Here is a 26,904-nt window from a genome sequence, read left to right as displayed (position 1 = left end):
GATCTTCAACGGTTTGGCATCACGATTAGAAGAGAATCTGGTTCGTCAATTGCATTTTCTTCGATCGTGATGCGAATTTCGTCTCACCCCTATGCACATTAAAATATAGGAACGCTTCCTTCGAGGTAGCGTATCTCTAATATGAGATATATCGTTTATCTGCGATATTTGATCTTCGTTACACAATAAACGCCGATTGAACATCGCGTTTACAAATTATCGCCGTAAAAAATTTAACAAATTCATCTCTTCTTCACATATGTATACAGGGTGTTCATTTGAAAAGTTTCGGTGGAAACTAGTACGATTTCTCGAAAAATATTCATTCAATAAAAAAAACCAACGCGGTTGTAAAGAGAAAGGTTCAAAAGACCTTTAAAATTATATGCCATTTAACTCCTATTGTTATTTAAGATTTTTGAAAGGGTAGTTACCCCTGCGAAAGCGATGAAATAATACCGTTGCATTTATCGTATTTGTACGTTTCTCTCGAAAACAAAATTGACGTCTTTCGGTATTTTTCGCAAAAATTAATCGGTCACAAAATAAACAGGGAAACTTTTCAAATGAACACTCTGTATATCTAATTGATATTTGTAGAACTTTATTATATATACAACCGCATTCCTTTCTCTCTCTTGTTGTAGTTTTTACGCATAAATGAGAGTAAAAAGGAAAATGGTCCTTGAAGCATAACTGAGTTTTGCTTTTTTTTGTTAAATTCTTTAATTCATTTTTGTCAAAATTTATAAAAGAAATGGTCGTTTTTCTCATATATAACTTTGGAGTGTAAGATAATTTCATCTTGATCATAAAATTTAAAATATGTATCTCATTGCTGCACCAACCTATTTTACAGAAAATATTTTTAATGATAAAAATATATTATATTATAATAAAACTTTTAGATAATTCTAATTCGATATTTCTAATAATGATTGTTCTCGTATCAATTTTTTTAGACATTTGTATAATGATTTACATACAATGTAAATAGATTAAAGTCAAAATTAAATAAAATTATTAACTATAAAAAACTGCACAACTAGAGTATCAAGAGTTCTGATTACAGTATCTAAAAATAAGATGAAACTATTTACACTTAGGACACTTGCGATAAAAAAGAATACATGCTAATGTTCCATGATGTACTCTTCAACTATCTTCAGTTTTCTTTCATTGTCATCATTATTTAAACTTTAAACGAAGATTCACTCGAAATATTTCAGATATTATTAAATATGTATGTGTGTATACGTACACTAATAAAATATTTAAAACCTAAATTACAACTAAACACGATTTAGATATTTTTAGCCGATTAATTATTGCGTAACGTCATTCATCTTGGATTCGTATGCTTATCGCATCTTTTGGCAATATGCTCCACATTATATATATATGATTGCAATAATCTAAAAATAGGTAAATGACAATAAGAGCCAAGGATCACAGCTAGCATGACGCCAAACATTCTACTTATGATGATGAAAATAGATGATTCTCTTAAAAGATTGTCGTTCTCTATTAGTAGTTATTATAAATCGACTGTATCTTCGTTTAATTGTCTGTTTTACTTGTTCTAGGCATTCGGTTAAATGCGTCGTGTACAGCAATTTAATTCGATGAATCTAACACAGGCTCTATTTATATACAGTCGGACCTTTTATCCTACGACCCTTTTATGCTACGAAACCTCTTATCTTACGACAAAAAATCCTCTCATGCTCCGACCGCGAAAGGGGAATTATACCCCCACTCTCAAATTTTTGTCGTAGGATCAGAGGTTTAAGGAGAAGATTCGGAACCGAAAATGTCGTAGGATAAGAGGTCCGACTGTATAAGTAATACAAGTATATATATTGATGGTTTTTTTATAAATACAACATAAAATATAGTATTTATATATATATACAAGAAATAGAAGAGAGAAAGAAATATTTAATATGTTGAATTTTTCCTTTAACTTATAACACTTATCAGATATCTTTCTACGTATTTCTCTTCTCTTTCTGTATATATGTTATTGTATATAAAATTATTTACAATTTAACTTAGACCGTGATTTATGAAACGTTCGTAATTGAAATAGGTTCTATGCTTTTAGAGATTTTTTCGGATGTCTTACAAACAAGCATTAGGTATTCTCGAATAATACATATACATACTGGTGGAAAATCAAATTTTTGTATATATCATCTATACATTCAAACGCTCCATCATGGTGAAAAAATTACAATATTGTTTGGAGAGTGTGCAGTTAAAATACGTAATAACGAGAGAGCAAAATATATACCAAATTACAGTTGCAATTGATATATTTAATAATATACCCTCTGGAAAGTAACTCTTTCGACAGCTCTAAGAGAACTCTATAAAGTCTTACTCTTTACGCTAAATGAAATATAAATATATCATGAAATTATATTCGTTCTATGGAATAAAATTAATTGAGCGCGTGAAAGCTCTTTCGAAAAGATTGACAAAGAAACTTTCAACCTTCTATTACAATATCGTAAAATTTAACGTGGGGCTGATAAAAAAAAAAAAATAATAATAAACTGTCGTACACGACGCATCGATTTTTAGCGAACATATATGCCCGCGGATCGATATTAACGTGGGCGTATGTGCTCGCTCGTTTATAAAAATATCAGCAAAAATACAACGATCTCATCAATAGTCAATTATTCACTATCTACGTATTATTTAAATTATGTATATATACATTGTATAAATGTATAAATAAATAAATTATTTATTTATTTATTTATACTTACAATTTCACGATACTCCTGCTTGCACGTGCACATTTTTTTAAACCGCATACATATTTTAGGTCATTCTCGCATTTTCACATGCATACATTTAACCGTTCGTATTTGCAAATAGCAGACCCTTTGTTTTGGCCGCTCCTTTTTTTCTTTTTTTCAATTGCTTTATTATAAAATCGCTGCTCACGAGTCACTATACATTCATAAAAAACGCACACACTTTCTCACGTCGCTGGATATATATACACGTAACGTTGTACAGAATTAATTTTCGTACGTACGATAGTTGGATGGCACCGTAGGATTTTTAGCTCAACATTCTAGTGTTGTAGTGTTTTGATTTTGCACTTATAAAGAGATTATTTGCAAGATAATCCTAAAAATTAGCCCGTAGAAGAGCTTATCAAAGCAGTGACAGTATATTTATAAGAGTATAGTTTTTCTTTTGACGTTTGAAAAACATTTAAATACGTTTATAGATCCTGCTTAGAAAGACGCTGTGTAAAGATCCTGCGCAAAATTGTACCTTTTTTTGTCGAAGAAGTCAATAAATAATTTATGAAATTCCATTATTTTTTTCTGTTTAATATTTATATTTCGCTAAACTAAAACTATATCCTGCTAGAGTGGAGTCTTATGCACACGCACCTGCACACATTTTCTCTTTTTATTTTAATTTTTACACTATATTTACTACGCCTACTTCTTTCTTATCTCTCGTTCTCTCTTCAAACTTTTCGGCGAACACTACTTGACGGAAGCAGCGATTAGAACCAAGCGTTTCTTAAGACTTTGGTTTCAATGCTTCCGAGAACCTGTGTCATTAATTTTATCGTTGTTCGGTTTCATAAATTGGAAGACTGTCATCGAAACGATGATTCTGTCTTCAAACCCCAGTATTTTCTCATCAGTAGAGATAAGAATATCCTCCACCTCGATAAGTCAGCCAGTCTCGCTCTCCTCAGGATACCTAACGAGTACATATCGCTCTGTCATTTCGGAACATCTGCGACGACTTGATCCTGGCTCCACTTTTTTCATTCTCTCCCGGTTGCTTTTTTCCTTCTTTTCTTGTATTTGTGCGAATACTTTTTTTTCACTAGTCATGTAACAAATCGATATTCGGTCTAGATGACGGACGGTCATCAATCATTGTTCATGTCCTTCAACTCGGTGTACGCGATCCTCTTCCGGTACAAGTTGCTACCGCTTGACAATCCCTGTCTCTTGTTCGGCATCGTCGACGGACCGGGCCCGTAATACTGTCGTCTCTTGTACATGACCATCCTGTGGAAAAAAGAAACCGATTATATACAACATACTAAAGTTTTTCCTCTATAGATTATGAATTTCTGAGAATCTGAAGAGATTTTGCTCCGTAAATCTTTAAGTTTCCTCGTTTAATCGATTGGAGGACTGAGATTTACAAGTAGTTTTTGCCAAATAATATATTTTGCACGATAAATTACTTAATAATATGACTCTTTGCGCTTTAAAAAAAAAAACTTAATATTACATAATATCGCGATGAATAATCCATCTATTTGCGCTGTTTCGATAATTCTCTGATTTTGACGATTATTATTATATATCTATCACTATATCGGAAATATCAAGATTTCTTTATCCAAGTATTAATTCTCTTCAAGAGATACATTTATAAGAAAGCTTAAAAATTCGGATTATCATAATTATCAATATATGCGCTCTAACAATACGGTGCAAGTGACGTGTCATCACATTATCCTACGTACAAACATAAAATTCACGTCGAGTTTTTTTAAACATTTTAACATAAATTTCATTTCCAATAAAAATATGTATACCTAAACACATAAAGAATTTATTTAAAATACAAAATTAAAATTTTTATTCATTTTTTAAATGACATTTCACTATTATAAAGTTTTTCTGACATTGTATTACACAGTGTTCACACATCCCTTTTCTGCAGGAGATATCTTGTTTCAACACATTTACTGAATTTGGAAAAAAATACAATTTCTTCTCTCTTCTTAATCTTATTTGTTGAATCAAGTGTTTAAAAAAATACTTTTTTTCATCAGTGCATTTTTATAACTTTGTTTATGCTCACTGATATATAAATATCTCGTACGGAATTACCATGTCATATCAATACGATCGGTCCTTGAGCGCGATCTAATGTAGACAGGAATTTACGCAAAAAGCTTGAATGGCAAATGCAGTCACGCCTTTATCACGTGTATATTCACTGGCGGCCATTCGTTTCCTCCTCTTTCTCTCGGCACCATGTGTGCTGGTAATTTTATCGGTACCTTCACACGAGAGTACTGATGGATAGAAACTAGTAGCTTCATCACATCTATCGCGACAACGTCGTAAAATAAGTGCGACTGTGCAACAGTGTTATGTATCCGAGGTGCCTAAAAAACATGCGTTATTGAAAATAAGAGAGTGCATTTTGTGAGTGCATTCAAAATTAAAAAAAAAAAAAAATTAATCCGCAAAATACATTCAATTTTATGTATCAAAGATCTGAATACTCGCATTAAATTGTTCAAACGTTTTTATCTCTTATCTCTCTCCCTATAGCTATTTTTAGACAAGTAATAAAAAATTGATATAGCGTGAAATTTCCTAGTTTACTGCATTGTGAGATATTTACATTTTTAAAATTCCTGGATAAAGGTTTCGTTGGATTTTTTTATTTGACACAAATAAAAATCTTCAAATTAAACTTTCATGCTTTCAAATACTCAAAGTTTTTTTCTTCGAATTAAACTTTCGCTTTTAAAGGGATGGTTTTTAAAATTTTTCTCCAAATCATTAGTACGTATCTTTTGAGCCACCCTGTACAACCTCATCGCGAACTTGACTATTATCTGTGTAATTACTATTGACGGTAGACTAGGCGCTCATTGAAGGCGGTTCGTAGTGCGCGAAAAGTTCCACTTGCGCAGCGCAATGGAATGATAAATGTCGCAGTAACAAAGGCTTAAATGTCATCTATTGAAAGACATATCCTTGCAAAATTAACAATTCTTCTTATTCTTACGCAAATGTTTCAAAATGTACCTGCCACGCTATTCTTAATACGAATGTCTTTTTAATTGTCATGTCTCAACCTTGAGGAATTAAATATATAATACATCGGAATAAATACAATAAAATTACGTTTCAAGGATTTGTAAATTATATTTGATTTCTAATCACTTAATATCGTGTATTAGAGAAAATATCGATTTAAAAATTGTATCTGATAAGTGTAATTTTTTTTTTAAATTAATTCTCGATCCAGTTATATTGTGTTTTAGACACAAACTTACCAAACTCAAAACAGAATGAAGAAATGTGTTCTTTATCCAACCAAGTATTTCTGAAATGTTTTTTTTTTAACATTTAAAAATATTATACGCGTAAAAAATAACAAATGGCTACATGCAATGCTGATGTATTATAGGATGGTTTACGTGGAGACATACATTTGATTTATTTATTTTATTAAGTTATCGTACAAGGAGGTGTATGGACTTGTGGATGCAAGGAGCATGCGTGTAACACACTCGCATTCGTATAAATATATTACGAAAAGAAAATATATAGCGTACTCGTTTAATAAAAATAATCGTTTTTGAATTGTATCAAATAATCAGGGCTTAGAAAAAAAATCATGCAATATCTTACACGGCAAGAGATAGACGCGATATTTGTATACATCTACGCATGCGTTATTAAATGTCATCTTGGCTGACATAACTAAAAGAGCGCGCGTCCTCTGAGATAGAAATATCAGCGAGTTCATTAATACTCTATGCTTAACTTTACAATAAGTAAATTGTAAAATTGTATCGATATTTAAAACGCATGTAGAGTAATTATGTATTGATATTGTGTTTCGTATATATTCATCGAATAAAAATTGTTCTCTAATAATAATAAATATATCATATAATAAATCTTCCTTCTTCAAAAATACATCTTTCTGGTTTCTTATACGCTTTATTTTTCATTAGAATCTATTCAATAGATTCGATGAGTGCGCATAATAGTGTTCGTGAGATCGTAATTCTAATATATATGTATTTCGCGATAATTTTTACTACAAAGGGAATGATTATTGCGAATGCACACAAGAGAGGATTATAAAATATAGAGGTAACAATTCGCGAATTGAAAGTAAACTATCTGTCATCGTTATGAACTGTCAACCGTTGTTTATGACGGCTGCGTTCGTCCATTGCTATCTCATGTTTTCCTCAACTCAACACGCTCCGTCTTATTCGTCCATTTAAGCTATATTTAAGGTACCCTTCACGACGACGAAGATTAGAGGAGTAATTTTGGCGACGCTCAACCTTCACAATATATCTCACTATTGCGACTCATAAAAATAAGATAGCTAAGCGTCGTACGCAAACTGACTAGATGAGTCCACTCTTCTTTCCAAGAAGAGAGAAAGAGAGAGAGAGAGAGAGAGAGCGGAACCTTTTTCGTTATACCGTTTATTTGTAACTTCTAGTCCTGCTGAAACTCTTACCTTAAACTTTCTCACATTGCACCTTCTTATATCCTTCCTCTTCCCTTTCGAGGAACCTTTCTCTGACTATCTCCGGAATATTTCGGAGATGTCGAGTTTTGTTTGTTACATACATATTATATGTGCGACATAATAATTTATCTAATAATACTAATATAGTAGTTAATGGCTAATTTCAGAATGAAATAATATACGTTGGTAGAGACTCTAAATTCAAGATCGCCTACAATATTTCCAAAGTTTTAGATACGAAAACAAAGGATAAACTTCTGCAATAGAAGGATACTAGAACATGGCTCGACCAGCGAAGCAGTTCGTTAAATAATCACAGAATATCCCTTGTAACAGCGCACGTCTGATGGAACAATTAAGTAATATAGACGATTGTCTAGCGATAAATCTTGCTTACGTTATTCGTCAGCGAGAGAGAGAGAGAGAAGGGTCACGATATTCTTATAATATGATATAATTCCATAGCTAAAAAGGCACATGTTGCAAATATGTTTAGGCATACTAGCGATATATGTATCTCCTAGAGATAATAATCTCAGGAGAAAAAATCGATATTACGTACTCTAAACATACGTATTTTTTTTTTTTTTTTTATAAAGATTGTAAATCACGAAAAATATGTGAAATGGAATTGTGTATAAATATTGTGTGTATACATATCATATAGAATTTAAAAATTGGTAAGTACGCTATATCGACAGTATATCGCGAGTAAGCCAACAATAAAGATTCGTGTCCCTTCTGATGTAATACTTAAATGCGAATATTATTAAAAAAATATATATATAATATATATTTTCTATAGTTTATGGAATAATCTTTGGAAGCACGTATGTTGTGGCAAGAGAGTAAAAATAAGCGCGAGATCCTTTCGCGCATACTCGGAATGTCTTACAATAATATTCGTAAGAAGGATAGTGCCCGCACTTGCTTCTATTTGGTCCCTTTACCCGTTATGCGATCTTTCTTCATCGCGATCAACCGATTATCGAGTCTTAAATAAATCAAGGAAAAAAGGCGAACATATTATTTAGCTCAACTTCTCGTTCTCTTCGCGTTCTCTTCGAGTACCTATTATCACCTATATCGATCTTTCTATTTTTTTAAACTTTATCCTAGCCGATCTAGATCACGTGCATATCTGAAACAAAAAGCAAAAGAAGACATTCTTTTAATATTTAATGTACTATCATACATATTATTAATTAATTGAAAAAACTTGAATATTTCACATTAACATGACTTTATAATTTTATAAAGATAAAAAGTCGAATCTTTTCTATTCTATTTAAAATATTTTTCTCCTATCGGTTTGACACACTCACCTCACCCTATAAATCCTGCTGCTACCGATATGATGAGAGCTAGAACCCCGGTCAGCATTTGACCAGCCGTTGAAATGGTCTGCGGTGGAGCCGCGTTCTCGACCACGTCGCCCGGCATGAAGTAATCCTCCGCGGTCAATCTGTCACCATACTTATCCAGCAAAACCATAACGAGCCCGTTTGACCAGCCGAAACCAAGCTGTACTTCGTACTCACCTCCACCACCGTGTCCGCCCGAGACGGTCGCGTCATACTGCAAACAGAATTTAAATTTCCCCCATTTTAGAAATTCCCCCCTCTAAAAACAAGTTATGTAAACTCATACAAAGTAAAAAGGTTTTTTTTTCCCTCAATACGATTCTTTTTTAATACGACACAATAACTTTTTTAAAACTTATTATTGTTTAACCTTATTTTCTTTTCATCTATGAAATTACCTTTTCGTACATGCTGTGCGTTTCGTTGAAAGCCTTATAGTTACTACGGACCCATCTCTGACTGATCTCGTAAGCCAGCCTCTGCGCCCATGGGTCGCCCGTGTTGTTCAACGACATGATGAAGAAATACTGAAGAGGCGGCCAGGCATTAGGATAGTCCCATTGTTCGCCAGAGTGTTCCAACGTGGTTGGGATGCCGCCGTGATTCAACATGATCTGACTCTTTTCAAGATATTTGAGCACTTTCGACACATATTCCGCCCTCTTTGAGGTGTCGTAACAATTCGTCCAGAGTGGCAAGATGTTGGTCGGATAAAAGTAATCTCGCTTGATGTCGTTCAGGATATCGTAGTCCAACCAGGCGCCCACCTCCTCGTGCCACAACACGTTCCCAACCGCCTCCTTCCACTTCTCCGCTATGTTGTCATAATACGCGGCCTTTGTCTCGTTGCCCATCTGACGATTGTACTGCGCCAGCAGCACGGCATTTCGATATATTATAGCGTTCAAATCGACCGGAATTATCGATCTAGCCTTGAGATTCGTTAGATTACCTGAAATTCGCGTCTCGTCAGTCGAGTTTCCTTCCAAATCATTTTTTTTTTGTTTCCTTGGTCTTCATTATGTAGGAGTAAGAAGATAAAAGGTTGTACTTTTTAATATGCCAAATTGGATTTTTAATTAAGATAGAATTGAGCAAGGTAGGGCAATCTGAATATTACAAAAGCGACACGATCTAACAATCCTGAATTGCAACACTTGGTTTTGCAAAAATGGATTTTAGAGTACTGATGCCTCGAGCAAGGCTTTCACTTAGGAAACGAGACAGAGAGCCTTGACGGCGCGCGCAGATCTCATTGAAGATACGCTGTTTAATGTGGAATAATTATGGAATACGTAGCACAATAATGGCTATACCGCGCGTAGGTGTACATCTATGTAATATATCATTATAACTTCAATTCACAAGACATAAAAAGTTATGTCAAACAAACAAAAAAGTATTTTAGCTTCTTTCATCGTTTTTATATCATTTTGTAGAAGCATATAAAAAAAAATTCAATTCATTTAACGTAAGACAATTCATATACAGTTTCTTATATTCTTTTTTCCTTCTTTTAAATGAAAGATGGTTTTTACAATTAACATGGTACGTCATCTTCTGGCATTTGTGCGATAACACGCTTTATCCATCCATCAGAGTTATTTTAATTGAACTCGCGTAACATGTATATGTGTAATATTGTGCCCAACGTTGCTCATCCAGAAAGACTTCCATTTTCATCGCGCGGAAAGCAATTAAAGAATGATAATTACCCTTGTTGGTACCCTCGTGTACAAACCATCGACTGGAAAAATCCCATCCGGACTCGGCCGCTGTTTTCAATTCCGAATAATAATTGTCCTTCTCTTCGGCGGTTCGAAAACTTTCACTCGTTAGATAGTCCTCCCTGACCATCAAAAATCGCGAGATTAAAAAAACCGAAAGTCAAAACTGAGCCGAAGTTGATCAAAATTGACAATACTTATTGTTAGCCATTTCGTTTACAAAATTTCTCTTCAAAGGTCTTATAACAAAATCAGAAATTTTTCAAGACCCAATTATTTTACGCAATATATGAAAATTAATATTTATAAGAATCCATTAATGAAGAGAGAGTCCATAAATTACATTGAAATTTTTCAAAATAATATCCTAAATAAATTTCGCTTCGACTCTAGATGATTGCTTCTCGCAAAATCTGCATTATCATCCTTGTCATTGAATGTACAAGAATCACGATACACTTACTTATAGGATTCTGGTCGAGGACCTGACGACTCCTCGAAGTATCTAGCAAGCGTGTAATTAATCCCATCTATTTCGACATCCACGGTCCTATTTATCATCCAGAAATTGAATTCCTTCTCCAACAACCAGAGATTCTCCTTCAACCAGGCATCGTCGTGAGTGACTTTTAGATACTCGTCGACCATAGGTATCAGCAGCGGCGGATGCGAACGCATCTTATAGTAGACTCTACCACCGTTCGGTATAAAGCCTATCTTGTCCACTATCGACACGAAATTGTTAAGCATGCCCTTCACAGTGCTGTACATCTCAGACAGTAGCAGGCCCTTGATGATCCAGTACGAGTCCCAGTAATAAAACTCGCGAAATCGACCACCGGGTACGATTACGGGGTTCGGCACGTAAATGATCGAATATAGGTCCTCGTTGATTCTTACGTCCTCCCGCATCTTTCTGCCCAGCTGTTTCCAGATATGATTGAGATCGGAGCCGAATTTTCGCAGCTCGTCATCCTCGATCTTCTGGAGGAACTTGGGGTTCTCCGTCCAATCGGCCGGATCCCATTCCTCGAACTCGTAGCCCGGCGGCTCAAACGTATCATTGATGAACTTCTCTACCTGGTGTTTGGTCGGTGCGTTGTTCACACTCTTCATAAAGGCCCGGAACGACGCCAACGTCTCGTTCACCGATCGTTTCATTTTCATATCGACGAAGTGCTTGGAGTCCTTGTACACGCTGGCCATCTGTATCGTGTGCAGCAGCTCACCATGGCAGTATATCTCACTGGAAAGGCATGATATATGGCTACTTGACGAGATCCTCGCGATTGTACGAGACCATTCGCGCAACGATGGCCTTCCTCGTTGACCGAATTGGTCGCCGATCGGATGTTAAGGTGAATTGGTCCGATAGAGTCAACTTTGCACCAAGGTAAAAAGAATATTTTGTGTGAAAAAGGAAAAAACTTACTAATAAAGCAACGAACGCGATCGCTAATTTATGCAATTTATGTCAATCTATAGTAATTTATAACAATTTAAAATAGATGATGATAATTAATTTATTGAGGAATCCTTTTCCTCTCCTTCCAAAAACCTCTTAATATATTATTTTTTAAGTCTGATATTAACTGAATAGTTCCTTTATTACTGTAGTGCAAAGTCAATTCTGTTAAAAGAATTTATATTAAACTAATACCACTAAATCGTGGTATCTTGTGAAGAATCGATGCTTTTCAACTATGCGTAGTTTTCGTGATTGATTGATATCTAAATCAATGTTTTGATCTCCAATTAAATCAGAGATATTTTAGACTTTAGATATTTTAAATTGTAATTATGCGCCATCCTCATGGATGCAAATTTTTTGTGAGAAATAAAACAGACAATCTCTAATTACAGTTACAAAAGAAGCTATAGCTTCTAATTGTGAGACTTACTTCTCATAAACAACGATGATACTTTGATAAAAAAAAAAAAGTCAGGAAACACATGTCAAGAATTACACGCTTGTGCTTAATAGTAGCAAAATTCCAATCCCGCAATTACAGCGTTTTATTTTTTCCCTATGAATTGTAAGGTGTCTATAAGAGTAATTCTGATGCACTTCCGGATGCATCTTGTATCAGGCCGAAGAAGCATTAGATCAGAGCTCATAAAAAGAACGATGTTCAAACGGTGGATCGTTCAACGAACAACCGGGTAATCATGTAACACAACAGTATAATTAAAAAGCTCTTGTAAAAATAAAACATTTCCTCCTCTTTATCGCAATAATGAAAGCATAAAAGCGTGTAGAACTAGAAATTTCATGAATTTTGAAAACATTTCGACATACAAATTTCTTTCTGTTCCGGTTTCATAAAGATTATCCTCCGCCGACCTCGCACGCGAGACCAAACGTGACATTGGAAGTTCGTGACGTAAATCGGTCGCACACGGCCGGTCTTTGTACGTGAGAAATCATGCGACTTCTAATTTCCCCTGGTCAACCTTGATAGAAAATTTTGTATATCTCGATGTACATTTGGACAGACACGTGCGCGATGCGACTAGCGCGATCGGTCGTATTAATCCGAGCAATCGTCTTTTCGAAAAATGGAATATATTTTATACCGTTCTACCAATACAAAATCCCGCGTTCGCGTGATGGAATGCACGAGACGGAATTCGCGATTAGCCTTGCGAAATGTGTCGCCTCATTATCATCGTTAATATGCGCGCTCTAGCCGTCTTCTCATTCGCGAAAGGAATGATAATGATTTTTCCGCTCGCTGGAAACCGAACCGATCTCTCACGTCTCCTTGCAAACGCGAATTGACAATAATATATGTAAATCAAATTTCTGCAGGAACTTTTTTCGAATTTCTGATTACATTAGTCTGCAATTACGTGCTGATACCGTCCTTTAGCGTAAATATAATTATCCGTGTGGAATAATTGCACGTTCGAAATTGTTCTCTAATTAAAGACGTATCATAATCAAGAGTATATAAAAAAAGTATTTATTATAATATTATTAATGTTTAAAAAGCTGTATATATGTGATTGTCAATTATTGTTTAAATAAAGCATCTTTGAAAATTCATATAATTATTTTTTTTTCTTTCCGGGTCTAATCTTGCTCTTGCAGCTTATTTGATATATGATAATATATTTCGAACATATGGAAATGATAACGCGATGACATTTACGTCAATTGAAAGTATATATATCATTTGATGATCATTTAATTTATACCCTTAATTTTACGATTTATGCATTGAATTTTTAGCATTTTTATAATTATGTACATCTATTTACATTTCATCAAACTTGTTGTAAACAATTTTATATTAATAGAAAATACGGTATATAATATACATATTTATATATTATATAAGACGACATATTTTTCTTTATATTTACTAATAATTATCCTTCTTTGAAAGAGAAAGGTGCACATAATATCCATGATAACCTAGTTTAAAATTTAAATATGTAAATACACTTGTATATATTTATTTTACATTGTTTTTCGAAAAATATGTTGGTCTTGATATGTAGATCAGTATCTTTTTTTTAGTGTTAAATATATGTACAGAGAATTATCGTGACAAATAACCATATCTTCGATAAAAAATAAAATTTCCACAAACAGGTTCGAAATGCTGTGTCAAGTCGTGTCAGCAAACTACGCGTTATCGACGACAAAACGTTTTAATTAATTGTTAACTTAATTAATCTGCTAAACGCAATTGCAAATATTGCATCAGACAATAGAAGAACAGCATCTCCATTTATTCAAAACTATATATTTTTCGCGGCAAGGTTTGCATGTAATATTATACAGTTATCGCATATATGTATATGTATTATCGGCGAATTAAATATAAATATTTATTTATATATATGCATAAATAAATACGATTTATCAAAAATTAAGCCTTGAAATTTAAAATTAATATTTTAGAATTAATTTATTTTTAGAATGACATGTCAATGCAATCTTGTCCGAAGAACCTGATCGCGCTACTTTAGTAAGACGTCATTCGGAAGATCTCCGGAAGACTCAATTTATTCCACTCGTTCGCTGCGCTTTAACATTCACTTATATCCTTTACATGGTATATTCTCCTTTTCATTCTAAATATATCACTTGTGTTTGGAAGTTTGATATGGTCAAAGAAATTTGAGCAGAACATGTCGTCTTGAAAACAACAGCAAAATATTTCAGTTAATTATGTCGTTTCGCTCATCAAGTATATATACCTATTACAGGATATAGGTGTTATCTTGCAGACATGATTCGGATCTTGCAGATTTGCCTATGTCGCGACACGTATATACTCAACAAACATGTTTGCATCATGTGACGTGTAAGATGAGAGATCTTGTTTTCTTAGAAGGAATTACCGAATATCCGCAATTTTGCAGATAAATCTTCACTATCATTATTCATAAATTGTAGTATCGCATTTTAGGAAGAGAATAATTTTCTATTTTTTAGCAACATGTATTATGATTCAATCTCTAAACAAATACCGTATATTTATTTTTCCATTACATGATCTTTTTTTATTATAGAAAGTATTGCGTAGATTTTGTCAAAATCAAATGGCGTAACGCCAAAATTAACGATGTCGTAAATATATATATATATATATATATATATATATATATATATATATATGTATATAAAAAAATATTTTATCTTTCTAGAAATATTAATATGAAATATTAATATGAAATATATACCAATATCTTACTTGGATTAAAACATCTAAAATACTTCTTTCTGAAATGTCAATCATGAATCAGATATTTTGCAATCTGCAATAACAAATTTCGACTCAATACTTTATCAATGATTTTACTATGTAGTAATAAATAATAAATAGCAAATTTCCTTCAATGGATCTTTGGGAGAATACGCGGTGTTATATAAAAGCATGATACGATATCATCTACGGTTTATTGCACACTTCGAAAATGACGACGTAAAAGAAAGTTTCGTAATTCTAGACTAATAAAATTCTGTCGTGACACCTCTAATATCGAGTGATTGACTAGATAAGAACTAAACAAGCTTGCAAAATCAAGATGTTGACAATCTTATATTCCAGATATTCCTGCTACAGAAATTCGTCTGGAGTACAAAAAAAAAAAAATAGATGCAGAGTCTTGAATAGTGATGCTGAAACGCGTCATCGATCGCGCGAGTGAAAAGTTTCCACCGTAAATCAGCGCACACGAAGGGGCTACTATTAACACGTGTACACATGTGCAGACGTGTAAAGGTCACGTTCATTGTAGTTGCGGAACACGCTAATTTAGAGCCTAACTTGCCACGCGCCTGATCTCAAGACAAAGTTCATTGCTAAGGTCATTTCCCTAAATGCTTGCGTCACGCGTACATATTATATATAATCTTGTCCATTTAAAGTGATACCGATTTCTTCTTACTACGTCAGAAACATGATTATACTGCACGATTATACTGTATTTTAAGGGCGGAGAAACGCTATCTTTCGTGAATAGCAATATTTTATATATTTCATGTATTTAAATATGTAATAGAAAAGATATATTGCTTCTTCTGCCTTTTTTCTACACAATTATTTTTTTTCCAGTAATATAATATATTTATAAATTTTAGCAACTTATTTCTAAAATAAAAAATTAATTTATAAAACAATTATTATTTTGTTTGCTTTATTAAGATAATGTAACGACAATAATATACACATGAGAAAATGGTAAATCGATTAACGATCTACTTTCAGAGGAAATAGAGTATTTTTCTTTACGTATATTTCAGCGACATGTGATTTGCATCTACGTCAAACCAAAGTATGAATCGTTCGTTTGTAATTTGGGCCAAGTCTCAAATAACATAACGTTATTGCTAAAACGCTTCCTCAGTTTGTAAATTGTAAAACGTTATTATACGTAAAAAAGAAACAATATTATTTTGATAAATTTGTAGCATTATATGCTAAACTCTATTTAAAAAATGTAATTAAATAAACGATGTGAGAATGTTTTATAAAATTTAAATATAAATTTGATGTAAAGTCTAAAAGATTTATACACTTATGACAAAAATGAAGGCAGTGATTTTATTATATGTACAAAATTATTCATCAAGTCTTGAGGAAATTTATAAGAACATGATTGTTACGTATATGTGAGACGACTATTTTGGTTTTCATATAGTAAACGAAGTGACTCGCCGTCAATGAATCACTTGAAGTCTCGTGACATTTCCTCTCGACGTGTCTGATACCTAAGATACTTTGATTAACTGTCGGAGTTTATATTTGTCACATCATAAACACACGATTTTTTTTACGAATGACCAGTGTCGAATATTTAAAATAAACGTACACTTTAAATATTGAATCTTGGGCTGTTTCCTGCTTCATACAAAGATTTATTCACATTAAAAAAAGTTATATATTTTAAATTTCATTACGTAATAATTTATTTTCAATTTAATTTCCATTCCTGAAAAGTTTTTGAGGAATGGAAAGTTACGATGTTATTGCTCTGTTGACAATCGTGTTTGTGCCAAAATTTTGTAACTTTCTGAGTACGTTTAATTTCTGACAACTACAATAATTTTCGTTATAAACTTTTGTCTACATTTATCAACAATTAAAATAATGCAGCGAGCAATTAAGCCAAATAAAAAGATATAAGTTACAAAAATAACTATCGAATAAATAAAATATACTTATATGGTAATAAATTTTTCGTACGTCATTGTATCAGTATTGTGCTTTAAAAATGCGAAAAAAATTATATTCATAAATATTACTGATAAGGTGATGACTAAAAATTCAAGCAAATTGTACATTATTACACTTGGCATATTATGTAATAATTTGTAATTCCATGTTATACGAGATGCAATAATGTAATATCTAGTCCTAATGACAAGTAATTAACCCTACGTCATTTTGTAATTTACTTTCGCAAACAATAGTTAGTGAGACACGATAGCTAAAATATAAAATGTTATGCAATTAAATGCATTAAACGTAATCGTGCAAATCAGTGGCGTAAGACATGATCTTGGATGTTTCCATTTTGATCAGATCTACATAAAACACGAGAAGTGACAAAGAAGTTTGCTTAAAAACAATTCGCAATTCGATTTTCGAATGCTTCGTTTAAACTTTTGCATATTTATCCGCTTCAAGTTAAGCGGACAAGTTCTTATCTGTATGATTGAATGAAAATCAACGCGATATATTTATGGAGACAGACGAAAGATGAATTGCTGAAAAAATATTTTCAATTGTCAGTCAGTTTTGCGTTGTACAAAGAGAAGCGATGCGTTGAAGACTTTTAAAACTTTTAACATTAATTTTTTTATGCAATGAAAAAGTGCCTTAATCGCAGTTTATCGCCACTTTTAAAGACCAATGGCAGAAATATGGATGCCAGCTGACCACTTAACATAAGCGACTTCGTCATTTATCGCGAACGACGTTGTAAAAAAAAAAAAAAAAAAAAAAAGAGGATACCTATACAATTTTCTAAATCGCGATTTTTGGCAGGACCAAAACAGCGAGGAGAGACTGGATTTCATTTGGCTGGTTCATTGAGACACTTACCTCGAACACGGGGGCAATTTCGTCGTGCCCGTGTTATCTGCGAAAGCAGAGCTTTGAAGAACGACGAAGCACGTGAGGAGCGCAGCATTCAGCAGAAGACGATACCTCAAAACAGAACATGTCGAGACCATAGCCATTTTTTTCGTTCTCGGTTTCTCTCGGTGCCCCTCTCCGTTTCGTACACGTCTCCGCGTGTACAATTTGTTTATCTCTTTTTCTCTCGCTTTTTCTTTCTCTCTCTCTCTCTCTTTCTTTTACTGTCGATCAAATATCGCGAACTCTTGGATTTACGTTACACAAGAACAAGCGGGAAAAGCACGCGCACGCATATCACTTTATCCCTTGAGGCTCTACGAGAAAATCTACGTGAAATTAAGACGAAAGCAAGCAGTGACGCGTGTAAGGTCAGATTTTCACGGCGTGTCTCCGACTTTTTTTTATTTCTTTTTGCCTTCTATCGAATCGAAAAATTATCTCTTATTTTATGAAGTTTTTACGAGTATTATAAACGTTTTTCTCGTTTTTTTCCTTCTTCCTTTTACTCTTTTACTCTTGATTTAGCGATTCTGTTTTTCTTCACAGTTCTTTCTTGTTTTGCGTCTCCGTACTTCTCGATTCTTTTTATTTTAGATCTGGCTCACTTTTTTTTTTTTTTTTTTTTTAAGAGAGGGATACGAGGGTGATGGCGCGCGGATGATCCTTACGCGAATGAGCCTTACTTTTTCGTGATCAATTTCGGATGCGGGCCCACGGACTTTCGCAGCCGGCACGGCGGTCTCAGCTCCAACAGCGAGGCCGCATCTCCCCTGCAACACAAAAAACGAAAACAGGAATGAATAATGTATTATTCAATATTATATTTATGATGATCTCGTAAGAGATTTTAATATTTTCAATGACGATTATAATCTCAATTGTATGTTATTTACTTTAGTGTTCTCATAAAACAATCAAGAGCAAACTAATATTATCAATTGAGAGCTATACTGATAATTATATATATAAATATATCAAGAGTACTGATATTTATGTTAAAATGTTGCGATAAAAAAAGACTATTGAAGAATGGACAGTTTTTCTATTAAAACATCAAAATATTGTGTTTTGACATAGAATGAAAGAAATCTAGAAGAGAACAGTTGTACTTGTTTTGTTGATAAACATAATTAGACGTAGAAGATAAAACTAGTATCAAAATAAAATATTCTCTCGAAAATTTAACATTTTGTTATATTAATATATAATACGGTATACGCTTTTGATATAGACACACGCATGCTTGTAGAAACAAGTTCGTACAATTACATAATACCATCATTTCTAAGAAATCATAGTGCAAATAAAAAATGCCGCTATATTTTTTTTTTAATCCAGATAACTGTTACCGTTTCAAGGAAACGTAATGTCGTCTGCCAGGAATACATGATATAATATCAGTGCCGATATATCGATCATTAGAGCCTCATTAGCTGATTACGTTCAACGTGCTTAAATTATGCGGGGCGTCGTGTGTGATTTGTGAGTAACAGTAAAATAATTAGGTATGTATGCGCGCGTCGATCGAAGAGATAAATATGTCATCCGAAGTGACAAACGATCCTGCGGATCTATAGCAATAGATCATTCGCAACTTATTTTACAAATTCAGAAAAGAGAAATCACGTAAATGCGATTCCGTTGATAAATAAAAATAGAAAAAGTTTAATGCAATTATTTTAACGTGATTATAAAAAAACTTTTTTTTTCGCAAGTAAAGTCAGCTTCGACACGTGCAATCTTGAATAAATTCGAGATAATTTGCGGAATATATTGATTGAAAAATATTTGGGTTTTTTACGAATTAATACATATATATATATATGTCGTAATTAATTAATTCTGATATTTTCTACATCAGACATTTACACGTGGATAAATATAGTTCTCAATCGCCTCGTTTAAGAATATAATTTCTAAGGCAATCGATTTCTCAGTACAAATATGTTAAGAATCAATATATCATTTCAATGGATTGCCTAAGAAAATGAGGCGCAATGATTTAAATCATTTTTTCCAACAATTAAAGAATATTTATTTTAAAAATTAAATTTGAGAAAATGAGTACATTATTAAAATGATTACATTAAATTAAAATTATTCAATTCTATTTTTAATTATTTAATTTTCTCAAGACCTTTAAAACGCTTATGATCATACCACTGTTGTACTTAATATTTCAATCTGAGTAGATACTCTGTAATAGACCCGATAAAATCTTTGATAGTCGAAGCTAAAGTAAGTAAGATTGCGCGACATCCTAGATCACGATAAGTGACAGATTCTAATCGTAAGATATATAAGATGCGTTTTATTTTCTACGCGATACACATCGCACGCCGTTGAAACTGTGTGTCGGTATCAGCGACACGCTTGTTAAGTTTGTCAATACCGGTCACCAAATTGATATCACTCGTGCCTATTTCCGTCCCTAAATGGCACCGGCTACATTTAGCCACTGAGTAACCACGAGTGCGATACGTGTCACCTGCCTCTTCTCCGTGCAATACACGGATTGAAGAGGCAGATAAAGACTCAGAATGACGACTAGATATATTATCGGATGACTAATTTTGCGACATTGCTGCAATTTAGTAATATTAGTTCTCTTGCAATCTTGTTCAAAATCAAAGGACCAATTTAAAATTTTAAAAATATATATTGCGTGTGTAAATATGTACGCGAGGACGCAAAATCATCACAATCTGTTTATAAATTCTATTATAAATTTAAAATTTTTATATAATTGGTACAGCACACATAAAGCCGTGAATATTTTTATACGATATTTATGCACGCGTATGTTTAAAAAAATTAATGATACTATTATATATAAGAAAAAAGGTTGGTTATTGTTTCAAAACACGAAACAATACTGCTATTATTATTAATTACTTAATTAATGCCGTGACTTGATGAAACAGAATTACGAATTAATAATATGTGTTTCAGCAATCTGACCGCAGTCTTTTGATGTTACGATAACGTAGAATCTACCGTGATTACAGGAAAATTTTACTTGATTAGAGTAAAATCATAACTCAGTATCTACAGCTAAAGCAATTGCATGTGTTTAATTTGTTTTGAAATTTAATCTGTTCGAAGAAAAACTTAAAAAAAAAAAGATAATAAAAATATAAAAAAAGAAATCAAAATTTATAATTAATAAAATATTACAGTTGGAATTATCTCTCTTTTCGACGTGCGTTTCGTCTGTACTTACGGCACACACGCAAGCCGACCTTTGCGTATCTTTCCAATTTTTCAGTAAAAGAATCACACCGCTACGTCAGAGGATCTCCTTCGAATGCACAGAAATATATCGCTCGGTCCTGATCGAGCGCCAACTCGATCTCGCGTAAATCCCTCAAGAGCGTGTCATCAAATGCGAATCAGCGATGGAATCTCGCATTCGGTCTAATTGCAATGCGCTGGATCTGGATGAAAACGCCAGATGTGATGGAATCTCGCATGGGTGGATATAATAGAGGAATCGAGAGAAGATGAAGGGAAAGCACAGAAGGGAAAGAGCGAAAAGGGAAAGGGTGGGATCAACAGCGCGCTACAGCCTCCTGGCCGAGAAAAGAAATCCAACGACACCTCCTCTGCTCCTCAGCAATGCACGGTACGGCGTGCGTCGTGCGACTGATTCGCGCGTTTCACGCGAGTCGCCTTTTAAACGGCGTTACGTCACGTCGCAGCTGAGACGAGCCTCCGAGAACGCGCCCGCTGATTTGCGGTGAACGGGACACACACCCCGCGGCGAATTTAAACTTCAAACGCGTCATCGCGCACGGTATGTCTCGCCGAGAAAGATCCGGATCTAGGAAAGGCGGCGGCTGCTGCTGCTGATACAGCGAATGCCTCGTTTAACCTCGGCCTGTCCGCGTTTCGGAGAACGAAAACGGATCTGTTGCGTGTAGACGGTCGGACGACAATGACCGAGGATTAAACGCGTCTATCGAATGGCATACGCGTGAAATTTTCTGGAGGTCATTTTTTCAATAGTTATGAGAAATCAAAATCTAGGAAAATCCAAGAAAAAAAGCACCCTGGGAAAAACATATTGATTGTGACGTCTTGGTAAAAAATCATTTCGTTGAAATACTTGCACGTGAAATCTTATCTATAATGTAAATGTGTGTTTTTTAACGTTTAAACTTAAGTTATGTATGCAAAAATTTTAAAGAAAGATTTTTTAAAAAGAGATAATAATTAATGATTATTGACGTCTTTCCGGATTTTTGTGACGTGCTTACATAAGTTCAAATAGTTTCTAACATTTCAAGTAATAAAAATTAAAAATATTATATTAGAACATCAAGGCTATTACGTTAGAATTTCCCTTTTTATGAATAAAAAAATGTCAATATGTAAAAGAAGAAATCATGAACGTGCGCAAATGTTAACCCTGTTTTGACGTCGTCGCTGAATTCGCAATTTCTCTAAAATGCCTATGACGTCGATTGCTGGCGCAAATGGTGAAAGTATATAAGATCGCGGAGAAACACGAAATTGTTAGGAACTTTGTATAATTGACGCGAAGCAAATGTCGGGTTTAAACATAATCAGAAGAATATCCTCTATTTTGCTATCAAAATACTTATTGCAGCAATTATCGCAGAATTTTGTCTAAAGATCGGTGTAAAATATACTGATAAATTTGCGGAAAAACCGTGACAAAACGATCAGAGTAAAAAGTAGGCCGCACGATACGGTTCATTGATAGTAAGCGAAAATTATTCCTCAAGGTTACATAAGGTATGCACCAAAAGAAAATTATTTATGTCGATAGATCTAATATCTAATGCATAGCGTAAAATTGACGAATATTCTATTTCACCTCTTTTTAGGCAGGATCAAATTGGATCCATTGGAATATTTAGTATTCATTTTATACTAATTTGTAACAGATAATTTTTTTACTCCGTGCCATTTTGAAGAAAATTTGGAACTGTTAACTTCATATTCCAGCTGAGAGAACCAAAACAAAACAAAATGAAATAAAAAAAGACCTAATTTGTACTGTTAAACATAATTTTGTAACAATATTTCGTGCTATCTGAAGAAAAAATAAATCAAATGTCGACACAAATTATATATTATTATAAATTGTTATTATAAATTATTATTGCATTTTATTGTATCTTATTGTAAATATGTCATTATATTTTATTATAAAAAATATAATTAAATCAAAAATTTTTCAATGCACAATAAAATAATTACAAAATTAATACTGTCCATTATTTAAATAGGGTGTCAAAGAAAGCTGACGATTTTCAAAATAAAATAAACAAAATATAACTTAAATATTTATTTCTTGTTATATAACAATAGAATATAAAATGCCATTCGAATCATTTCATTTTATTCATTTTTTAAATTGTATAAATTTTTTAAACAGCACATTTGTCAAACATCCTCCATTATCCTCCTACACTGCTTTAGTCTATCACGTAGATTTCGCATCGATGTTTATACCATGTTGTCTGTTATGACTGTAATTTTTTTCTGTATATTTGTCTTGAATTCAATTAATGTACAAGAAAATATTGAATTTTTTAATATACTAGAAAAAAAATTACAGTCATTCTCACCAGAATAATGGAGGACATTTGACAAATGTGCTGTTAACAAAATGAATAAAATAAAGTAATATATTCAAATGGCATTTTTATATCCTCTCGTTATATAACAAGAAATAAATATGTAAGTTATATATCATTTTGTATGAATAAAAATCTTCAAGTTTCTTTGACCCCATACGATTTTATTTCTTTAGCATGTAAAATATAAAAAAAATTATAAATTAAAGGACACACTAATTAGAACTTACTAGCATTGTTGTTTAAATATTTTAAAATACAATAAAATATCATAAATTCAGAAAGGTTATTACATTTCGGCACAAATTATAAAATTTTCATACAGCAATAATTATCACCTGCATTCAATAATATTGTGTGTTTATCAATATCAACAATTTACAATATCAATTTTTTTTGGTTATTCTCATATTATTTCTTGATGTGACAATAATCGTATCGACAGGAATTAAGGCAATCAAATGAAAGAAATATATATTCTTACAGATTAATGTTACGTAATCGGTATGTTATATAATCCTTTTTACAATACTTTGAATCATCATATGAGCTTTCAACTCACGTTCGTAACGAATGAATAGTTGCTAGTTGCATTATTCTGAACAGCGATGCATATATATACATACATATGTGCAGTGTTCGTTTAATTGTTCGTCTTTCAGCTAAAATTACCCGAGAAATAAAGAATAAGAAGAATAATATAAGCATATGAATGTCGTCTACGGAATATAAAGTGTATCCTTCGTTTTTTAAAAAAATATCGCGTGACGTATTCACAGTGATTAGATTATATTTCACCTATTTTCATATTCTCAATATACGCTTATCTGTCTTAATTTTGATAAGCTATTATCATTACGAATATTACCCTAATCTTATTTTATTAATCTTATCTTTCGTACAGTATGTTCAAAGTTGGCACATCATTTTTTATTGGCAATTATTTTTTGTTACCATGTATACATAATATATTCTCAGAAGATTAAAACATCCGACTCACAAAAAAATTTAAGTCAACTTTGCGTTCAAGTTTTATTACGGTTAATTATAATTAAACAAGCTATAGATTTTACGGACACTGCAGCGGCTTGATTTCAGCGAATGCAACATGCAACATTACTTTTACATTACGTCATATATTTGAAACCGTGAACTAATATACTAAATCTGTGCAGAGCACAAATATTAATAAATATTCATAAAAAGTACAAATAATTATGTAACTAAGTAATTAAATTTTTGTATTTAAGTATTTAAGTAATTAAATTTTTTGCCGATCTTATTGTTACTTTATTAAGTAATTAAGTAATTAAACTTTTTTTATATACATTGTTATTAAATCATGTTTTAAATTTGTAATCTTGTAAGGATTCACTATATAATTACACACGATAAAACTAATCAATATGAACAATATTGAACGCATAATGTGAATATAATTGAACAATTTAAATATTTTAACAAGTTATTAAAAGCGTGAGCTTTAAATGAAATAACGACAGCATTAAATAATTAATCATTGTATCTTCCTCATCGTTGAAAAGACGTGTTATTATTTACAGTATTACTTTCGCATACACACACGTGCATTTAGAGATAATTAACCATTTGTCGCGTGTCTTCCCGTAACAAATTTGTCGTTCAATGAAAGATGTTCCTTATTAAGGGGTTAATTCGTTGGCCGACGATCGGAATCTTTTTTCGTGGAAAAACCCGGTTTACTGACAAAACACGCAATGCTCTTAACCAATTAACTAAATTAACCTCGGTTTAACTGTTCGTTCGACGAAGTCTGCAAGAGATTAATTGCCGTGAGTATAAACTTTCTTTTAATACTTTCCCTCGATGCTTTGTAAGACTAGTTTTGTCGAGTGTAAACGAATGCTGCAATATCTCTACACGGGATGTTCCATTTTAATGGATACGTAACGGATATGCAAATACGAAAATTAAATAATTGATTCTTGATATACATTGTGACTTTCCTGTTCCTTTCACTATTGAAAATAACTTCGTAGAAATTGCTTTAAACCTTGCAATTTTAATATCTAAATATTACCATATACAATCTATATTAATATATTGTATTAAGAGATTGATGTTTATATCTTGATTTATTAAAAGTATGCAAAAGTTTGTCTTTTTTTTAAATTTCGTTTATTTACATATAAGTACCATAAATCAATCTTCAAAATATTTTCCCTCATTATCTGTAACTTTCTGCTACTTTTCTAACAAGTTTCAGATTCCGTTGCGAAAAAAAGACATCGATTTAGAGGCAATGAAATTATCAAGCCATTTTCTGCTACATCTCGAAAGCGTTGTCCATTTAAAGCATGCTGCATCGACCAGAATAAATGATAATCCGCGATAAGGTACCAAGTCAAAGATGAGAACGCGAGCTGAAAACTTCCCAGCCCAAGTTAAAGATGATTTGCTGAGTGGCTTGAGCAATATATGGCCTAGCATTGTCATGTAATAAAATGAGTCTTTTCGGTTTCTTTGATCAGTAAATAATCCTTTTTCTTCTATTTTTTTAGTCAAATCACTTAACTGGTGCGTCCAGAATTAACAGTTTTACTCGGTTTTAAAAATTCATAATAGAGCACACCTTCCCACCAGATACATAAAAGAATTTTTTTGGCATGAATATTCAGTTTTGCCACTGATGTAGACGGCTGGCCGGGATTTACCCATGAAGGTTTGCGTTGAGAATTTTCGTATAGAATTCATTTTTCGTCGCCAACAATTTTCCATAAAAAATCTTTCTTACACGGAAAAAAAGTAAGTGTCAAATCAAAACTCATATACTTATATGAACGCGTTCATTGTTTCATATATACACAACAATCTATAATCTTTTTAGAAAAATTAAAAAATCTTAAATTTCAACAATATTATAATCTTATTTCAATATTACAACTCATTTCAAGAACAAAATAATTATTTTAACTCTAAGAAAATTATAATCTTCGAACATGTGTTATTTTCTATCCAGCATTTCTTCTCCATTCAAGAAAATTATTCTTAAATAACAAGAATATATTTTTCTTGATTAAACTATATATAAAACGTCTTGATCCAAGGAAATTTTCTTTGTTTAACGCGATATAATCTCATTTCAAGATTTACATTTTGAAACTAATGATACTGTCAAAATAAGAATATTCTTTTTTTCTGTGTACGCTGCCTAAAGCGCAATGATATGCATATATTTAACGACAAATAATACCGGTTTCTGAGTTTGTGTGGACCTAATTTTCCGAACTTCTGAATTTTTCCTATTTCATTGCAATCG

At 32.6% G+C, this 26,904-nt stretch overlaps 1 protein-coding gene across 4 annotated transcripts in view; it reads right to left on the bottom strand.

Moving 5' to 3' along the window:
* Positions 1-3,800: 3,800 nt before the first annotated feature.
* Positions 3,801-26,904, bottom strand: part of LOC140665251 (trehalase) — a 38,307-nt gene continuing 15,203 nt past the window's right edge. For 2 of the 4 annotated variants that reach the window (XM_072891128.1, XM_072891127.1), the window contains exons 2-7: positions 17,962-18,767; positions 10,860-11,642; positions 10,385-10,518; positions 9,068-9,621; positions 8,636-8,883; positions 3,801-4,061 (exon numbers count right to left, since the gene is read on the bottom strand). In XM_072891128.1, the coding sequence (XP_072747229.1) occupies positions 3,920-4,061; positions 8,636-8,883; positions 9,068-9,621; positions 10,385-10,518; positions 10,860-11,642; positions 17,962-18,098 (1,998 nt within the window). In that variant the 5' untranslated portion in view covers positions 18,099-18,767 and the 3' untranslated portion in view covers positions 3,801-3,919. Of the gene's footprint in view, positions 4,062-7,505; positions 8,447-8,630; positions 8,884-9,067; positions 9,622-10,384; positions 10,519-10,859; positions 11,643-17,961; positions 18,768-21,220; positions 21,668-26,904 lie in introns of those variants that run through there. The other 2 variants (XM_072891126.1, XM_072891130.1) reach the window with 2 other exon arrangements.

The sequence above is a fragment of the Anoplolepis gracilipes genome, chromosome 4, assembly GCF_047496725.1.
Source record: "Anoplolepis gracilipes chromosome 4, ASM4749672v1, whole genome shotgun sequence".
In the NCBI taxonomy this organism is placed as follows: Eukaryota; Metazoa; Arthropoda; class Insecta; order Hymenoptera; family Formicidae; genus Anoplolepis; species Anoplolepis gracilipes.
Note: the sequence above shows the minus strand (reverse complement) of the source record. Positions and strands in the feature narration are given on the sequence as shown.